This window comes from Siphateles boraxobius, unplaced genomic scaffold (genome assembly GCF_051911475.1).
Source record: "Siphateles boraxobius isolate OS27281-9 unplaced genomic scaffold, OSU_SipBor_1 17, whole genome shotgun sequence".
Taxonomy (NCBI): domain Eukaryota; kingdom Metazoa; phylum Chordata; class Actinopteri; order Cypriniformes; family Leuciscidae; genus Siphateles; species Siphateles boraxobius.
In genome coordinates this window covers 1,535,750-1,556,673 of record NW_027508777.1, presented here as the reverse complement: position 1 = coordinate 1,556,673, position 20,924 = coordinate 1,535,750, and the positions used below count along the sequence as shown (strand labels likewise).

The 20,924-nt window shown below is 39.1% G+C and overlaps 1 protein-coding gene across 1 annotated transcript; it reads right to left on the bottom strand.

The window, feature by feature from the left end:
• Nucleotides 1-436: 436 nt before the first annotated feature.
• Nucleotides 437-11,581, bottom strand: LOC143740124 (calsequestrin-2-like). Its single transcript, XM_077232193.1, has 11 exons — nt 11,156-11,581; nt 10,382-10,466; nt 10,133-10,233; nt 9,744-9,855; nt 4,177-4,250; nt 3,872-4,002; nt 3,732-3,777; nt 3,573-3,627; nt 3,353-3,453; nt 3,187-3,261; nt 437-2,091 (listed from the first exon to the last, which is right to left on the bottom strand). The coding sequence occupies exons 1-11, from the start codon at nt 11,390-11,392 to the stop codon at nt 1,891-1,893; spliced, it is 1,218 nt and encodes a 405-aa protein (XP_077088308.1). The 5' UTR covers nt 11,393-11,581; the 3' UTR covers nt 437-1,890.
• Nucleotides 11,582-20,924: the final 9,343 nt, after the last annotated feature.

Genomic DNA, 20,924 nt, shown 5'->3' with positions numbered 1-20,924 from the left:
GCTTTATATGCATACTGCTGAGAAAATGTTGAATGATTAAGTTGCTGTGAATTATTGTAAGTTCATGATAAGGTGAGATGATAGCGATGGGGTGAGCCTTGCTCTCATGTTAATGAGACACTCATAGCACTAACATGAGTGGAGGCCAATGCTCCCTCAAACACATTTACATAAATATCTACTGTAAATGGAGAAGTTCCATAGACTTCTGTTGTTTTGTACACAGCTTAGTATAAATACTATAATCTTATCTTAACAGAAAACATCCTTTGGGGACACCCAGCAATATCCTAATTTATACAAATATTTATCTTTTATTTTTTTAACTACAAATTAGGATATTGCTGGATGTCCCAAAAGGAAGTCTTCTCAGCTTTAGCCCCCTTTTAGGTATAACTTTGTCTCCAAAGCCCGGTTAAGTAGGTACACAGTAGAATAACATATTGGGTTCTTTATTATACAAATTGACATTTAATGGTACTCCCAGTACAGGACATTTTCCTCAAATCACAAGTAACCCTACAGAATGCACAATTTCTTAACCATATTACAGTTCCAGTTATTTTATGAATAAGCAGCAACAAAAAGATAAATAATTATATGTTTTTTCATCATCAAATATCTCTTGCTGGCAATGCAGACAATCCTATAACTTAATTAAATAAACTTTGCAGTAAATAAACCATCAGTAATTAAAATGGATAGCATCAACACAATGTAGACATTTTTTTGGGGGGGAGTTACAACACTTTATGATTGTAGTTTTTCTACACTGTAAAAAATAATTTTAATTTTTTTTAAAAAACTGTTAATCAGTAAGTTCCCTTACCTTCTGCAGTGAAAAACTGGAATAGATCTAATGAGACATTTCATGCATTTTTACAGTAAAATATTGTTAAATGTACAGTTTTTGGAAGTGATAAAGAACAAGTCATCAAATAATGTACAGCAAAAAAATGGACAATGCCAGAATTCCCTTTGTTTTTGTTTTTTTATTGACTTTTTTCTCACTTTTTTCTTATCTGTTATGTATATTAGGGTTTCATGTGACAGTACATCTTATGTTGTTTAATTAATGTTGTCATGGCATACATTTAGTGTCGTGTGTTACCACCATAGTACCATTTTGTATTTGTGTGTAAGATACTGTGTGCACATTTTATATATTACTATTTACTTTCAGGTAATACATTTATTATCCGCTTGAGGAAATGAAAGCTTTAGCGTAAGTTCTGTCAGGAAGACTCAATCAGCGCGTCACGCCTTACCTCTCTTCTAACCAATCAGGTGCTTACACTAACAGTATATAAAATTGGTACTTACATTTGTCTGAATTCGCAGATACTGTCGCTACCAGCTACCTCCATCCTCCCCAACCACCTCCAAGATGGTCCCTTCCCCTTCATCCTCCCCACCACCACCAGGAGGGTCTCTTCCTTACCTCCAGGGGGGTCGGCTGCTCCCCTGCCTTCATCTTCAGGCAGGACATGCAGATTTGGCTACCCTCGCTTTGCTCGCTAAGGACGGGGCCTATGCCAAAGAACTTTATAAATTTACGCTTGCCGAGCTGTCAATAAATATACGTTTATTATTTAATCTATCTCCCGAGTCTTTCTGGTAGAACAGTTACTTGTGATGACCTTTGATTCATGTGGCTTTCTCTTTATCACCTGTGTGGTTGTCAGTGGTAATAAAGATTTTAGTAATTTGATATACAAACATCATTGCCTTTAATGAAATAATAAAAAAATCTATAAATTTATGTTTAGTCTGTAAAACTTAAAATGTTGCTATACCATATTTTTTTACAGTAACTTTCTGGCAACCATAGCTGCCGTTTCTTTACCGTACTTTTTTTTTTTTTACACTAAAGATTTTTACAGTGACCACTTACTCATCATTACTATAATGGTCTTCATCACTACTATCATTTTCGCTCTCATCATCGTATTCATCATCATCATCATCATCATCATCATCATCATCCTCAGTATTGACCTTTCCAGAGAGAACATCCTCAATCCAGTCCTCCAGCTCCTCAGCTGATGGTAAAGCTTCATTGTTAAGCATGTTCAACCACACACTATCAGCCTATAAAACAAACACACACGCGTTCCCATATTTTTGGGGACTTTCTATAGACATAATGATTTTTATACTATACAAACTGTATAGTCTATCCTCTAAATTACATTTTATTTAAATTTCACATTTTCAAAAAACAATTTAGTATGATCTATTAGCTGTTTTTTAAATCTATTTTTATCTATCTATCTATCTATCTATCTATCTATCTATCTATCTATCTATCTATCTATCTATCTACCTGTCTGTCTGTCTGTCTGTCTGTCATTATTAATCCATTGGGTTTCAGTTTATTTTGATGGTCCCTTTACCACATTCTGTTGACTATAACAGACGTAAAGTATCGTTGCACCTACATGTCTACTAACTCTCATTAGTGTTTGTAGAGTATTAGTAGACTGTCAGGGTTAGAATAAGTAGATATGTATATTTGCAAAGTTACATATAGTTAGTAGAATGTCTGTTGGGGGACCATCACAATACAGATTTAGCAGATATTAAGGAGATAGTCCACTAATACTCTAATGAGAGTTAGTTGTATTGTAGTTCCAAAGTAACTTATAGAAAAACAGAATGTTTAAAAGGAACCATCAAAATAAACTGTTACCATACGTTGTATTACTGTGTGTTATACATTTTGGTTGTTGGTTGTTAGATTTCTTTGGTTCTTATTGAAAGCGTAACCAGACATACATGCTGCAAAATAGATATTAATTAAGCATATTTACAGAGAACATCTGCTGCTCAAATTTTTGCAGCAGTGTTATTCTGTAGTGTCTTTATCAAATAAAACTAAATTAAATTAAAGAATATTTTAGTAAGTGTAGGCTTTACAGTAGGCCTGTAAATTTAAAGTTTGACTAAAGAATATTGTGTGATTAAATGCTTTATCGTGTTGTAGATCATTATGGTTATGTTAAACTTTACCTCAAAAGGCTATGATAGTTTAAAGCTAAAAATGTGTAATATTCAGCCTACATGTTTCAGTGTAGAGAAGTTTTTAAAAAGGAAACAAGAGGTGTTTTCACAGAGTGATGAAGGCTAGGACAGAAAAAGTAGAATACTTGAATAACATAAAAACCGAAGACCAAAGTTACTTACATCAGTCACGTTCACCACACCAATCTGGGGTCTGGAAAGGTCCACCTTAAAGGTCTTTTCCCAGTAGGTAGTTAACTGCAGATGAAGCAGCTATTAGAACATTGTCACAAGTGTTTCAATTTAAGCAGAGAAATACTTTGTAGATATGGATGGGATAATATCTCACCAGAGGAAATTCATCAGGATCAATCCATATTATGCTTAGATCTGGGTTTTTAGTATTATCCCTTGCAACGTCCTTTAAAATATCCAGGAATTCATAGCCGTCTATGAAATGGGAGAAAAAAGCACAGAATAAGTGACTGAGCTATTAATACAATCATTCTGAGCTACAAAATCTAGTCTTGGTTATAGCAGTAAACAATTTTCATTTTGGAAGGGACAACCTGGATCTTCCTCCTCAGCAAAGGCAACAATGTGGATTCCATCCATGTCATCTTCCTGTTAATTGAGCAGAGAATAATCACTTAAGCAGTGAACCAGCAGCCATATAAATCAACAGTTAACATTCAATAGATGAGTCCTACAGATCCAATCTTGCTCACCCAAGTCTCAAACATGTCCTCAGCACGAAGCTTTCTCAGAGTGGGCCTGGGGAGGATCAAACATTGTTTTTAGAATGAAAGTGGATATTTTAAATGATATTTTAGCGATGTCAAAGTTCTGAGGTTACCACAGATATCACCTTCTATGTTGATTAACAAAGTCCACTATCTCCTCTACAGAGTTAGGTTTGCCAGGAATGGTTACAGGCTCATCCATGAAGGGCTCATAGAAGTCGATTTCATTCATTTTTAGAGTCAGTTGTTTAGCAATCTGCAGCATGAAACGGTTATAAATAAAGACAAAACATAATCCTGTTTCCTCAAAGATGGTCAAAGCCATTTACACAAAAATATCTTCTCACTTTTATACCAGAATAAGATATACCACAAAAATATCTAATGGCCTTCATTCGTTTTTTATTGTAAAGGAATGGACTGCACGTACCCCTTTGTCAAAAGTGGCAAAAAACTTCAAATATGGTTGAAACTTCTCTGCAGTCACCTGAAAGGCCTTGTAGTCTGAGAAATAAAAAAGTGAAGAAAAAAAAACACAAATATAAATAATTATCCATTAACCCTTAAAAACTGTAATAAAATGTTAAACACTGGGAATTAAACATATTAGTGCTGAAGCATCAATCAGCTAGTGCTCTCACATCATATCCAGAGGTCACAGCAAAGGCTTTAGCAATCTCCCAGCTGAAATGGTATTTTTGAATAAAAACTGTAAAGCAGTAATATAATCGAGATAAACGTGTCACGTGTGTGTTCTATTTTGGTTTTATTCTAGTTCCTTTGTTCTCATTTTCTCACCACTGGTTTGTTTTCACGATTGTTAATTAGTTCCCCACACCTGGGGCCTGTTTCAATAAGGAGGTTCAACCAACTCTGAGTTAAAACTTGAACTCTGAGTTGACTTACCCTGAGATGGGAAACTCTGAGTTTTCGGTTTCAGAACAGCTGAAATGAGTAAGTTCAATCAACTCTAAGTTGACTGACTCTGAGTAAAGTGGGTGCACCACAACTATAAAAAGCGCAGATATTATGAGTCACCATGGTAACAGCACCAGACAAAAAGAGGTCTGCATATTTCTCACCAGCAGTATGCAAACATTTTTTTAAGCAACAGGGCAGCAGCGGCGATCGAGAGAGTTAGTTTGGGAGAAAATAGTTGCTCGAATCAATGCGTAAGTTTACATTTTATTTACTGTTATACAGTGTTGGGTGTAATTACCAAGTAATCTAAATACTGTAATTTAATTAAAGGGATTACTCTTAATTCTTCTATGATATAAAGTAAAATACGATGTCCTTGCATTAAATTACTGCATAGACTAGAACAATTCTGTATAAAACAATATTGGATTTAACATAACATTTTTAAAAGGTATATTTTTAAATGTAACCATCTCTCTCTACACTTTGGTCAATTCAAGAATAATTCATGCAATTGTATATTGTTAATTTGAAAGCATTAAAAGTGTAGTTTATTGTCTCTTTTTGTATTGTTCAAGTGGTTGATGTTGATATGGGATTTATAAAGTAATTAGTAATAAGTAGACCAATACTTTCTAGAGATAGTAATTATTACATTAATCTAATTACACTGTTGAAGATGTCATTTGTAGTTAGTAATTAATAACTATTTTAGATTAACTTACCCAACTGTTATAATATCAGAGGTGAAACTGGAAGAACAGTATGTTATTCAACCTAATTTTAATGTTCATGTAGGTGCAATCCTGCAGGCATTAAAAGAACATGGCAGCAGTGAAAATGAAATATAAAAACATAATTCAAATCAGGTAAGGCTTGAGCATATCATGGATGTAGGCTACCTGACTTTACAAACATTTGACATATTAAATAACTAAATAGCATCCAGTGTCTAGCAGTGCAGCAGCATTTTTGACATAGGTCTAATTAACACAATTACATGTTCATTCTCATTTGGCTTCTACTCAGCCAACAGAAAGAAGGAAGAGGCTCGCAAAGATGGAGATGAAGATGGAGATGCAGAGGAGATGAAGATGGAGATGCAGAGGAGATGAAGATGGAGATGCAGAGAAGATGAAGATGGAGATGGAGATGGAGATGCAGAGGAGATGGAGATGGAGATGGAGATGCAGAGGAGATGGAGATGAAGAGGAGATGGAGATGGCCCTGAGCCTGAATGCTGGAAGGCCAATGGCTGAGAGAATTCCTGGAGGGACTTCATCAGAGCCAGTCACTCCCAAAGATTAAAGTGTCTTCATAAAATGTAAGAGGTCTACATATGTGTTATTTTTTATATAGGCTGTTTTTGATATTTCCATATATTTTACTTTGGGTTGGGTTTTTTGTTGCTCCCAACAGATTCTGATGGTAATATCTGTCTTTTGGAGCCTCCTGTCCCAAAAGAACCCCAGACAGTTGTACGTAGCCTACTCAATACACCAGAAATTATGACAAATAGTATTATAAAGTGTGCTCAACCAAATGCTCATCTTCACAGGACGATGGGGATGAAGAAACAGTTTCTTACGCCACAGAGAGGCCTACAGAGGAAATATTAATATTATGTGTTTACACATCAAACAATCTACACATTCACATTTCTTCACATTATTTATGTGGAGTAGCCTATAGAATCTAAGTTTATATCTAAGTATAAACGGATATTCTTATCTCTCCCCCGTCCCTCAGAGTGTGGAAGAACAGTAGGAGAAAGGTCCATCAACTTCTGGTGCACAAATGAACATAGTTCAGTGATTTTCAGTGAATGCCACAGTTTAATTCTGTAGAATTTGTTTAGAACTACATGATGTAACTGTAATCTACTGTATTTTCAGTTGCCAGTTAAAAAGTTATATAGACTTCATCTTATTAAAAAAATTGGGGGAAAAAACAGCAATGAATAAATGTACCGAAAGAATGAATGACAGTACAACCACACCTTGACAACTGGTTATGCATGCATGCTATTTTGTACAGCAGCAGTATGACGCAACAGTGTCATGTATATATTTGCAGTAGCAAGTCCCATACTTGCTCTGCAGCAGCAGCATAGCAGATCTATTCTGCCAAGACCAAACATATCAACATTGTTACATCCATTACCATGTCAAACACTCTGAGACTTGTCATGACAGAACACTTGTAAAAAAATTACTTTACATTTTCAACATTTAAACCTATTGACATTACATTTCCTCTTTTGCCTATTCCCTCTAGGCAGATACCATGTGTCAGGAATTCTGAGAGGGAGGACCCAGATGCAGAATAAACAAGTAGTGTTATTTCCAGACTTTACAGCAACGGGGCGGTACCCAGCAAACACAGAACATTGTCACAATGTACCCAAATTTCTAACAATGTTTTAACAACATGACCAAAGGTTTCTATAACTACGTTGTGTGGTGAAGGTTGTTACAGCGTTGTCAAAATGTTGACATTGAACCACCGTTCAGGGCCGTTACTTAAGATTGTGCTGAGGGTGTCTGACCAACCACTGGACAACATATGTACTTGTCACTGCACTGACGCGCGAAAATCAGCATTTAAATTTCAACCAATCGCTGGGCCCTCTCATTCATCATCAAGCAAGGATACGTAAGAATTGCATTTAATTTACCTCAGCTAAATAAGATACGGAAATTATACAAACACAACCTACAACTTCCTTGTCTATTGTGACATTTATTTGAACATCTTCTGGTCAGGTATGACAAATATTTAACTTTATGCCTAAAGTAATAAGACTCAATGAAGCCAAAATTACTTCAATGATGAGTAATTGATTTCAGCACTCCTTGAACAGGCAGCGACTTAAGCGCGTTGCATAATGTTTTTTCCTTTTTTTGGAAACGCACAGGGAGAAAACATTTTTTGTAACCGCTCACACACCTGTTTATTTTTCCTTTGATTTGTCATCTCATTCGTTTCTTTGCTAGATTTCCATATGTCTGCTCATGCTAGTTAACGTTAGTCACTCCCTATATATATTATGTTTTCTTCTCTCACAAATGTATGACTTTTGGAAGTGCAATTTGATTACCATATGCTTAATAAAGTTGAATTAGCTAACCTTCTATGTCATTTTTACTCTTCAAAGTGTACACTTGCAGGTGTTGATTATAATTAATTTACTGTTTTTTACAATGTTTTAAAAGTATATAATTATCTTACATATGACTAATAAAAAATTAACCACAAAACATAACGTGCTAAATGGGGGATATCTATATCTAGCATATTAAAAAATTTAATTGTCAGAACATTGTCTCTCAGTTGCTGAATGTCGCGCAACAACGTTGCTACAGCCCTGTCGCGGCTTACAATTCTACGTTGTTACAATGTTGCGAACACTTAGACAGCGACGTTGCCATAGCAGAAATGCAACGTACCACAGACGTTGCCGCTCTTTCGCTTTGTTTTGGAACACTCATATTGAGTTACGGTACTCTGCCTTTGTTAAGTCGTGCGTCAATATGAAGTTACTGTGCCAGCGTTCTATCAAATAATGCTACCTATCAGATTATATGGTGTTCTGCCTTTGTTTTACTCTCCATTAAAATTGAAATTATGATGTAGTCTGTGTACTTTGTACAGCTGCCTTCAGTCCCTGTAACTTCTGATGTCCTCAGAGCTTTGTCCTGCATTAATGCGATCAGAACATTTATGCTCTGAACCCCGCTCCATCGACAAACATGCGATATCGATCGCGAATGATAAATGCAGAGTTGACAGAAAAATGCTACACATGCCGTAGTAGGTGAATACAACAAAGAACTAAAGCCCCACCTGACCCAGTTCGGTTACTGGACCTGGTTGAAACAATCAAGAAACAATCTAGCTGGCAGAGTGCCAAAACTTTGCCGGCGGCTTCAGCACCGTCCTGAATACGGTCGAGCCGACGCGGAACTAATATATCACAGGGAGTGATAATAATAAAGGAACAAGGGTATATTGGTGCACAACATAATGAAGCAAGAAGTGCTGGTGCATACAACATCAGACCAGCTGTTACAAGCAGGTTATAACCAGGAAACGTCTGTGGCACGTTGCATTTCTGCTATGGCAACGTCGCTGTCTACGTGCTCGCAACATTGTAACAATATAGAATTGTAAGACGCGACAGGGCTGTAGCAACGTTGTTGCTCGACATTCAGCAACTGAGTTTCTGACAATTACATTTTTTCATATGCTAGATATAGATATCCCCCATTTAGCATGTTATGTTTTGTGGTTAATTTTTAATTAGTCAATTGTAAAATAATTATATACTTTTAAAATATTGTTTATCCTTATTATTATGTATGGGCCTAACAGTAAATTAATTATAATCAACACCTGCAAGTGTATACTTTGAAGAGTAAGAATTACATAGAAGGTTAGCTAATTCAACTTTATTTAGCATATGGTAATCAAATTGCACTCCTAAAAGTCATACATTTTATGAGAAAAGAAAACATATTTTATTCAGGGAGTGACTAAAATTATCTAGCATTAGCAGACATATGAAAATCTAGAAAAGAAACGAATGAGACGACAAATCAAAGGAAACATAAACAGGTGTGTGAGTGGTTACAAAAAATGTTTTCTCCCTGTGCGTTTCTAAAAAAAGGAAAAAACATTATGCAAGTACGCGCTTAATTAAGTCGCTGCATATAGCTAATATTCACGCCGGTATGTTGATGGAAGTTGGGGGATATCAGGTGTTGCGTGATATGACTGCACCGAAATAGCAGTGCTTCGCCTGTGTTTCACCCTAATATAGTTCCAAGTCAATATTCTGCCTAGGAAATCGTCTAGTCTTAATCTGAATTGCTATTTGGACTCGTTGTGAATACGCAGGCCACAAGAAGTAAATAGTTTTTGTTTATTTATTTTTTATCACTTTTACTCATGACATGCTACCTGAAACACATAAATCCACAATGAATGAAATGAGTGAGTCATACTTATAAGAGCATGGCCACAAAATTATAATTTTACATACATACTTAAATGAGAAGCAAAAATGCCACTCACGCTCAGATTCTTCACCCTTGAAGTAGCCGATGAGGCGTATGTCTTCATCCATTCGCTCAAAAGCGCGTTGTTCCATGGGGTTACTGATCAACTCCACTGGGTCCTCCAGTAGCTAAAGAATGATGTGACAGACACAGAGAAGGGAATAAAAGTAATGTGTCAAATGTTAGTATATTCCATTGAGCCACAGTATTCACAAGCCAAAAGTTTGTGTATAATATTCCTGCAATAAGTATCCAAAAATTACAATAATGCTGATCCAGAACATGAATCTTATTATTATAAATACGTGATGTTACTGAAGAATTAAGATAGACTCTGCAAAGATATCATAAAATAAACTACAGTCAGAGACCTGACTCTTATCCAGCCCAGCAAATTTCACTCACATCCAGCACGAATTCAACCAGTGTATCTGCAGAGAGCTCTCCATCAAACTCGATTACTCTTTCATCCTTAAAAACATAAATGCTTCCTTCTTCCTTCAGACCTAATAAACAAAGATCATATTTCAGTCAGGACCCAACCTCAAAGATACCAAGACGTATCAGGCATTTTTATTAAATGGGTGAGTAAGACAATTTGATCTACAAAGCAATGTTATTATTAGCACAGTAATTCAAAACAAAACTTCTTACCAAGCTTTTTGGCAACTTTAGCATCTTTATGTGAGTCTACCATTCCAAAACCAATATCCTTGTCTTCGAGAACCTGAGCAGCAAGCTAGTGATGCATGGAAGAGACACATCAGTACATTCATTGTTTGAGGAATATTTTTTAAATTAAGAAGTAAATGCATACCACCTTGCCAATCTTTACAAACACATTTAGTCTGTAATAGCAATTCAGTCTGGGGCAACATTTCCACAGTATATCTAAGGAGGAATCTTTAACCTGGATCAGTTTTGTAGATTATGATGGCTGATATTTGTATAGTCATAAGTATACTTGACAGCTCTGTTATCATAAGCAGACTGAGCATTGCTGTTTGTGAAACCTTTGTCAGCCACCAAATCAGGTCTGTCTTCACATTAAATTGCACATCAGGTAGCCTACTGTATAGACACAGAAAACAGATGTACAGTATGACCCCCTGGTGCAATAAATTGTAGCTCTTTGATACATTTTATTTGGAGTAAACATCTAAAACAATTGTTGATTTTATGTTTAAATTATTAAGAGAACGGGGATGAAATTTAGTGGATGAATAGGGACCGATATATTGCATGGTATACATTTAGAACATACCATCATAGACGTTGAACATATATTTTTTTCAGTGTGTGTGTTTGTGTTAGAAACTGAAAACCTGTTCAGCGCATTTGATGGTAAAAGATATAGCATGCAATATATCAGTCCCTATTCATCCACTAAATTCTTTAGTCATCCCCCTTCTCTTTATAATTCCTTACCTCCAGAACCATCTCCCTCATGTGAAACTGCTGCTGGAGCTCCTTATCTGAAGACAGGGGTTCGTGATACAGCAAACACATCATGTCATACTTCTTTAATGCCTTCTTATAGTTCCTTTCATTGACATTAAGAACTCTGTCCCTGCCATCAAAACTGGGAAACTCCAGACCCTCTTCTGCAGAGGTGTACAAGAGAAAATCCATGCAGGAAGCCAAGACAATCCAGAAGGACAGCATAGTAGCAATGATTAAACAGGAGAATAATAAGATGAGTCTAATGGAAAGAGTCCAGGTGAGATCTTGTAGGACAGTGAGTCTGACCACCAAAATGAGACTCAATGTGCAGTTCTTCAGCACAAAAAAACATGTTATGCTCTCTTTCTCATTCTACCACTTCACCTCTTCTCAAAAAGTAGGCAAAGACATGACAGGATAAGATATTTGATAGACTTTACAATGAGTATGTCCCTGGTGAATTTAGGCCTCTTTTAGTGACCCAGTCATTTAAAAGCTAAAAATAAATGATGGTCTGAAGAAAAATAGGACAGACATGAGAACCATAGGGAATCACAGCACAAGTCTCTCAACGTGCAGATTAATAAAATCTAAATATAGGTCACCTGGGGTTTGCATGGCATACAACCGCATACAAAGCACACATATAAAAAAAACTTTAAATGACCTAACTACCTTACACACCACAGGTATGTGGCTGTGTTCAGAATTAGCCTAACTAATCATCAAGCTCATGTAAAAAAGTATGGTACAATGGGGCTAAAGGCTCCACTGGACCTCCTAAAAGACTCCTTAGATGTTATTTTCCATTAAACCACTAGATGGCACAAAAACTTGCTGCAGACTTTCCAAAACATTCGCTTTTCAAGATGCACGTGGATTTTTGGCTGATACTTCATCTGATCGCGGAAAAAAGCGCAAAATTGATTCTGCGCAACTTAGATCTAATATTTAATGTTTTTTTTAAATGTTGTATATTTAAAGGTGCACTGTGTGATTTTTAGCGACATCTAGCGGTTCGGTTGCGAGTTGCACTAAGGGCTCAGCCCACTGCTCACCCCTCCCTTTCGAAGAAGCTACGGTGGCTAAAACTTGACAAACATATCGTCGTTTGAGACAGCAGAGAATAGCCAGAGTAAGTCAAGAGTGTGTAACATTGTCACTGTTTCTGTACCACAGTCCATTATAAACCACATCATGGATAAAGTTTACAAAGCCATAGTCAGGTTAGGATCAAGGGTTTAATATATAATATAATAATAGTAATAAGCTGATTGTCTCACAAACGTAACCAGCACATTTCCCCCCACATAGCAAACCCATAATACAGCGAGGGAGAAGAACCACATGAAAATATATGCAACTATATATTTTTTCTAACAGTAGTAAAAGTTTAGCTGGCTAATATGAGCTATTACTGTGGCTGAGCTGGTTAAAGCGTAAAGCCTTGTTTAAACTCGACGCGTCCGCATGATTCCAAAGGTGCCCAAATGGGGACAAGGGGATACGGAGGCGCGCGCGCTGTTACAATCATGCCATTTTTGCCGCGCGCCTCCGCATCCCCTCGTCACCATTTACTACACATAATAGGCTTTTTTTCTCTGATTTTGAAAACTCTTCGCGATCGACTTAAAATGCTTCCAAGATCGACTTGTCGACCGCGATCGACGGGTTGGTGATTCCTATAACGTTGTTTTACGGTCAATGACAAGAGTACTAATCAGCTGTCTCACGAACGTAACCAGCACATTTATCCCCACATAGCAAAGCCATAACACAGCAAGGGAGAAGAACTAAGTTACATGAAACAATCCAACTACATATTTTACACCACTGACAAGGGAAAAGTCACTACTCACGGTGTTTATGGCTAGCTTCTAGCTTTCTGCTACTTCTCTTTCAAGGTAGTGACGATACGCGCTCTGTAGCGCTGTTTGTTCGCTGTCGGCTACGGTAGAAATATGACGTCACAATATGTCGACCTTCATAGAAGGGGGTGCCCGCGGTTATGTAGATATAAATGTCTCATTCTAAGGTAATAAAAACATTACGGTTTATTAAGTAAGTTCTTTATAAATCCACTGAAAACATAGTTATGGATGTCATATTGCATTTCTGTTAATAGATACTCAAAATTTTTACACATTGCACCTTTAAGTAACAAATGAGAATTCCTAAAATAATTGAATATATTTTGAGACCAAGGTCTTGTTAATGATTTTCAGTTTTGTTCAAGCTAAAAAAAAAGCAGCAGTTCCCTTTTGAGGGAACTCACACTGCGTCATAACGACACTTTGGGGAATGTAGCACCTCTGAAGCATGAATGAAACTAAGCCAACCGTTATTGGTGTTACATCATGACATAACGTGTGAAAGCGCACACGGAAGCTGCAAAGGGATGCCGGGACACAACAGAGTTAGCTTTCTGTTCTTCAGCAAGCGCTCTCTGTCATGTCTGCTATATTTGGTGTTGTTTGTCTGTTGCAAAAAAATATCTATATAAATATAAGAGAATGGCGAGAATACAAGGGGTGTGTGCATCCCTGCCCTCGTTACATTACGGGCCAATTGTGTGTACATTGTTTTTTGAGCACAGCACGCTCAGGCAGCTCTCAAGGGAGCTGCTTGTGAGGATTGTGAAAAGCTACCGATCCAAGTGCTGCGCTCCCGCTTGACCATCTCTGAAGAGGATGGCCGGCGGCACACATCATGGTGTTCGCAGATGGATCTGGCATGGGGATCCTGAGACTGCTGAGGCACTTTCTCAGGAATCCTCTGCCAGTTCCGATGTTCTCCCGACTCGTGTGGAAGCCCGTCCAGCGGCTTCTTACTCATGAGCAGAGAACCCGATGCTCAAGCTGTCTGCTTCCGAGGAAGTAGATGTGATCAGCATCGAAGGCGGGGATTTTGAAGAAGACTCACCACTCCATGTCCCTGAATATGAAGAGCTGGTAGAGGTTGTCTTTCGTGCCGTGGCCCGTCTAAACATCAGTTGGTCACATGAAAGGCAGGAAGCGCAGGAGAAATGCAAGTTGGACAAGCGCTTCCTGCAGCACAGAGAGCAGCCTCATCACCAATGTTTGCCCTTCTTTCCAAACAACAAACCACATTCCTCTCGCTTGTCCAACCCACCAATATTAGATTACAGCAATATTGTGGGGGCGAGAGAGAGCAGCTATGGGTTAATGGGAGTTACTGGGAGCCTCTGACCAGTTACCTTCCCCCCAACGCTGTGTAATCCCTAAAGACCCTGGTGCTGCCCAGCAAACCCTGCCACAATACATCTTCTTTGGTGGGCAGGGCTTATATGGCTGCGGGTCAAGCTGGTGCTAGCCTGCACACTATGGCAGTACTACAAGCTTACCAGGCTGACCTTCTAAAGAATATCTATGAGGGCGAGGGACCAACTCTGATATTGCAGAGTTGAGAAAGGCTGCAGACTTGTCTCTCCGAATCACCAAGGAAACGACCCGCACTATCGGCCGTTACATGGTGGTCTCAGAGAGGCATTTATGGTTAAACCTATTGGGCATCAAGGAGAAAGACAGGCCTTCTCAGGAAACAAGGGTTACAGTCGTAACCCGAGGCGCTTTTCAGTAACACCAGAACAGGTTCAGACCATATTCAATGGGGGGGACATTTAATTTAATATTCAAAAATATTATTGATCTGCCTGCATTGAGTCCATTATATGAGAACTGAACTGAGCTGGACGATGACAACAAAGTTTTCTCCAGAGTGGCTACATATATAAATTAACTAAATTAACAACTTTTTTACAACAAAAATTAAACATCACTGAGCTTACTTAAGCTGGACTGTAATGTTATTAAGTTGCATTATTTTCGTGTTATCTTTGTAAAGCTACTTTGAAACAATCTGTATTGTAAAAAGCGCTATATAAATAAAGGTGACTTGACTTGACTTGACAACAGGGCCGTGCACAGACATTTTGAGGGGCAGTGGCCTAAACCAAAAAAAGGGCCACTAAGGGGGTGGTTTCTTGTTAACACAAATTATCCAGTTATTACAAAATTTACAATTAAAAGAGAAGACAGCACAAGCTCAAATACATTTTAGACTTTATCAGGAGAATACTCTAACCATGGGTGTTATTCATACCACTTTGTCTGCAAAGTGTGCCAACAACAGAAAATTTAGTTATTTGTATTAGATCTGATCGAGAGTACAATAATTTGATTAGACAAGCAGCTAATTCTAAGAACGTGGATATGTTGTACAAGTTGTAAGCACTAGTAGAAGACCAAGACCAAAACATTACTGACATAAATACAAAAAAAAAAGAATAATTTTGCAGATTCAACCACTGTCTTGCATAGCCTACCTGTTAATGCGAGAGCTTTCGTGAACTGTCGTGTTCACGCTCAGGGTGCTTTTACACTGGACTCGTTTGCTGCGGTCCGAGGCTGAGCGCGATTGTTCCCGGGCGCCCCCCGCAGCGTTGGTCTGGTTTCACACTCAACTTGATTCTATCGAACTCTGGTGCGTTTGCGTGCATCTTATGTCCGTGCAAACGTGCAAATTTATTAATTTGGTGCTATTATGCATAGCTGAGTAAACAACTCAGGTTACTGTGTGTGTGTGTGTGTGTGTGTGTGTGTGTGTGTGTGTGTGTGTGTGTGTGTGTGTGTGTGTGTGTGTGTGTGTGTGTGTGTGTGTGTGTGTGTGTGTGTGTGTGTGTGTGTGTGTTCACATAAGCTGTCTTTCCGCTGCTTGCAAATGGACTCTTTTGAGGAGACAGTGGATTTCCAATAATTTGTTGCCCTGACTGCACACACTATGCGCGAAAATAAACTGTACACTCACTCTTGCTCGTATCCAAGGTAAATCTTCATCCCTTACGTGTGTTTTATTTAACTAAATACTAACTTTTGCCCAGCAACTTTTGCATGTCTCAAAGCTCTATCTCTCTGGTTTGACAGGACAATGTACAACAAGGGAGTCAGCATGAGCAGGCAGAAGGTCACCATGAATGTGTCGCTAAATGGCTGGGGAGCCCTTTGCGAAAACAGACCAGCATTTGGCACTTGGAAGAGCGACCAGAGACAATGATATATAAACTGCCTGGAGCTGAAGGCTGTTCATCTGACTCTGCAAGAATTCCTGCTGTACATGAGAGACCATCATGTTCTAATTTGAATGGACAATATGATGGTGATTACATCAATTGCCAGGGAGGTATGTGTTCAGGCGTGCATTCCAGGTATGCGTTGGCCGTGTATGCGTTGTCAAGCCACTGGCCCAGGAAACGAAAATATGCTTTCCCTCTGGTGAAGATAATTTCGTTAGTGCTGCACGAAAGCCAGTAGCCAGTGTACCTGCTTGTGGCCCCTCCGTGGCCCATCCCTCTGAGGAGAGACCTCCTTTCACGGGCGAGGCGCACCATTTGACATCCCAGGTGGGAGCTATGGGATTTGCATGTGTGGCAGATCAGCACATCGGGTACTGGCTAGATGTTCTGCAGCGAGCGCTGAACACAATAGCAGAGGCGAGGGCTCCATCAACAAGGCATTTATATGCTCTCAAGTGGAATGTGTTCTCAGCCTGGTGTGCAGCCAGGGATGAGAACCTAGAGGCCTGTTTCTGCAGGACCGGTTGTATGCTGGAGGTTTGCCCTGTACATTGAAGGTTTATGTAGCCACTATAGCTGCTTTTCATACTGCTATTTAGGGGTGCTCAGTTGGCAAGTACGCCTTAATAACGGGCTTTCTACGGGGCGTGAGGCGATTAAATCTTCCTCGCCCTCGTTTGATGCCAGTCTGTTTGCTGTGATAGTGCTTGCACAGGTGTTCGTTGCGGGACTATGCGCTGGCTCTCTAGTCAAGTCAAGTCATCCTCATTTAGTGCTAAGCTTTTAACAATGTAGATTGTTTCAAAGCAGCTTTACAGAGATAAACATATAGTCTAAGGTAACAGAGATTGGTTTGGTTTTATAGTGGTTCTTGAAAAATGTTTTTTCCAGCTAAAGTTAGTTTTGATTGATTCACTTCCGTCTAAATGATCATTTGTTAATTAAATTAGGGGCCGCTAAGACGACACCGTTCTCTCTAAACAGACTTTAAACGTGAACCTGTGATAGACGCTGATGGCGTTCACATGCGCATTAAGAATTGATTCTATAGTTATGTGCGTTTGAATATATGTGCGCAGGTTTGTAATTCCTTACAAACCAAGCCTAAACAAACTACTTGTCTTGTCTATAAATTTTGATGCAGAATTTTATTTTATCTTATCAATTTGGGTAGGTACGCGAACCGAAAAATTCCACAATCCTTTATCTGTAGAGTGGTATAGGGATCCTCCATAGGGAGAGGCTAGTTGGCACTTCAGCACTGCATTGTCATCAGGTCCAGGTGAAAGTCCTTCGTCAGATCTGGAAACGGCCTGGATCCGGCAGGCTGCGAGAAAACCTCGGGATAAACAAAGACACTAAAATTAGTGTAGATGCCATTCTTCTTATAATGTAACGAGTACATCAGGATTTAAGGGAAGTGTTCCCAGTTCCGGCTGACCTAATCTAAGCAGCCTAATATTGAATTATAGAAGTCTATAGAGTGTTATGTGAATGCTAGGTTAAAGAGATGTGTTTTTAGTCTAGCTTTGAACTGACAGACTGTGTCTGCTTCCCGGACAATGTTAGGAAGATTGTTCCAAAGTTTTGGTGCTAAATAGGAAAAGGATCTACCGCCAGCAGTCGATTTAGATATTCTAGGTATTATCAGCTGGCCAGAACTTTGAGATCGCAATAGACGTGAAGGACTATAATGCGTTAAGAGCTCGCTCAAGTACTGGGGAGCTAAACCATTTAGTGCTTTGTAAGTAATCAGCAATATTTTAAAATTTATACGATGTTTAATAGGGAGCCAATGCAGTGTTGACAGAACCGGGCTAATATGGTCATACTTCCTGGTTCTGGTAAGAACTCTAGCGGCTGCGTTTTGAACTAGCTGTAGTTTACATTTACATTTACATTTAGTCATTTAGCAGACGCTTTTATCCAAAGCGACTTACATTTGAGGATTAAACCAAGCGAGTCATCGTGGAGAGGGAAAAACAATGCAAGAAGTGCTCAGAATACAAAGTTCAAACATTGCTCGGAGTAGCATAAACCAGACAAGCGAAGATTTCAAGAGAAAGGTTTTTTTTTTTTTTTTTTATGTTAAGGCGAGACACTACAGGTGAATAGGGTATTTTTTTTAACTAGCAGATATCACCATGAAACTTTGCCAGTTGATTACCTACATTAAGATGAGAAAAAAATGTATTACAAGTTTTCTGTAATTTAATGTTTAAATATGCAAATTAGACATTATCTAATTAAATATGCGCTAATCTGCATATATTTTAAAAAACGAAATCTGAGTATTGGATAAAGCCAGGTTCAAAATTATTTTTTCATTGTGTTCACATATTAGATGGGAAAAAAATTACAGAGGGATTTATGGATATCTACTTTTGTTATCCTGTAAATCAGAATATACTGCCAATAGCCTTATAAAAAATGATTTTCGACATGTTTTTTGGAATAAAATGTTATGTAAATCAGGCTAGGAATAATATATTTACAAATCCCTCTGTAAATGTCTTCATAATATTACTAGGTACAAGACTGGGAAGTTTGGTGTATATAGGTGCTACTGACGTGGAGATTTCGGACTTGGAGTATGAGAGAAAAGTCATTTTGAGAAAATGGGCTTTAAAGATTTAGCATCAGCCAATGAGATCGCGCATTTAGAGTAAAATCCCCCCTTTTACTTTCGCGATTGGTTGCTGATAAAAAGGAAATTACCATATTTGGATCCGGCAGTATTGTACAACAGAGAGCGAGCTTTCTAACGGTGCGTGTGATGAAAGGGTGCAGATCGCGATCGCGGAGCAGAAGGATGATTTATAACGACAACTTTTGATGAATTTATGAGAAATCTACAGACGCAAACAGACAAAGTGTAGTAAAATAAAGACCTAACTGTGTATTTCGGACTTTTTTTCACCACAAGTCTGAAAGAAGACATGTTATTGAAGACAAATATCCTAAAATCTCAAAATTGACCAGTGAAAAAAAAACGATGTTTTTGCCTGCCGTGTCTCGCCTTAAGTGCTCACGGAAGAGATGAGTTTTCAGTTGTCTTTTGAATGCTGTCAGGGATTCTGCATTACGGACGAGGGTGGGTAGGTCATTCCATCAGCATGGAACCGTGAATGAGAATGTTCTGGACAGTGATTTTGTGCCTCGCTGTGAAGGCACCACGAGCCGTCGCTCCTTGGCCGATCGTAGGCTTCTGGTAGGGATGTAGACCCGTAGGAGCGAGTGAAAGTAGGAGGGAGCTGAGCCGGTGGACAATCTGTAAGCAAGTGTCAGCGCCTTGAACTTGATTCGAGCAGCGAGTGGTAGCCAATGCAGGGAGATGAACAGCGGAGTGACGTGGGCCCTTTTGGGCTCGTTGAATACAAGACGAGCAGCAGCATTCTGGATCAATTGTAAGGGTTTAGTTGCACATGATGGAAGACCAGCTAGAAGAGCATTGCAGTAATCAAGCCTAGAAATAACCAGGGCCTGTACAAGAAGCTGTGTTGCATGCTCAGTTAGGAAAGGCCTGATCTTCCTGATGTTGTGCATTGCAAACCTGCATGATCGAGCTGTCTTTGAAATGTGGTCTGTGAAGGTTAGCTGGTCATCAAAGATTACTCCAAGATTTCTGACTGACCTTGATGGGGTGATTGAGGATGAGTCTAACTGGATAGTGAAGTCGTGCTGTAGAAACGGATTGGCAGGGAGAACAAGAAGCTCAGTCTTTGCCAGATTGGGTGTCATCAGCATAGCAATGGTAAGAGAAACCATGTGCCTGTATGATGGGTCCCAGTGATGTGGTGTAAATGGAGAAGAGGAGGGGTCCAAGGACTGACCCCTGGGGAACCCCTGTGGTCAGTCGATGTACTTTGGATACCTCGCCTCTCTATGCGACCCTGAATGACCTACCTGTGAGATAGGACTCAAACCAGTGGAGGGAAGATCCAGTGATGCCCAGTGATGAGAGGGTGGACAGAAGGATCTGATGATTCACAGTGTCGAAGGCAGCAGACAGGTCTAGGAGAATGAGAACTGATGATTTGGAAGCAGCTTTGGCGATCAGCAGGGCTTCTGTGACTGAAAGTAATGCGGTCTCGGTCGAATGCCCTTTCTTGAAGCCAGATTGGTTAACATCCAGCTGGTTATTCAGAGACAGGAAAGATGATACTTGGTTGAAAGCAACTCTTTCAAGTGTTTTTGCAATGAAAGGTAGGAGAGAGACAGGTCTGTAATTCTCTAGAAGTGATGTGTTTAAAGTTGTTTTTTTAAGCAGTGGGGTTACCCGAGCCTGCTTAAATGCTGTAGGAAAAATGCCAGTATGGAGGGATGAGTTGATGATGTGTGTGAGTGCTGGTAGAAGTGTGGGAGAGATGGCTTGAAGAAGGTGTGAGGGGATGGGGTCTAGAGGGCAGGTGGTAGGATGACTGGAGAGGAGAAGTTTAGATACTTCTTCCTCGGTTAGAGGAGAGAAGGAGGAGAGAAGGTTATTGGCTGTGGGAGAGGTTGGACTAGGTTCCTGTGTGTGTGGAGGAGAGAACTGACTGCTAATGGTTGTTGTTTTGTTAGTGAAGAAGTTAGCAAAATCATCAGCAGTTAGCGAGGAGGTGGGTGGTGGTGGAGGTGGACAGAGGAGAGAGTTGAATGTTTGTTTATTAAGCGTGCAGG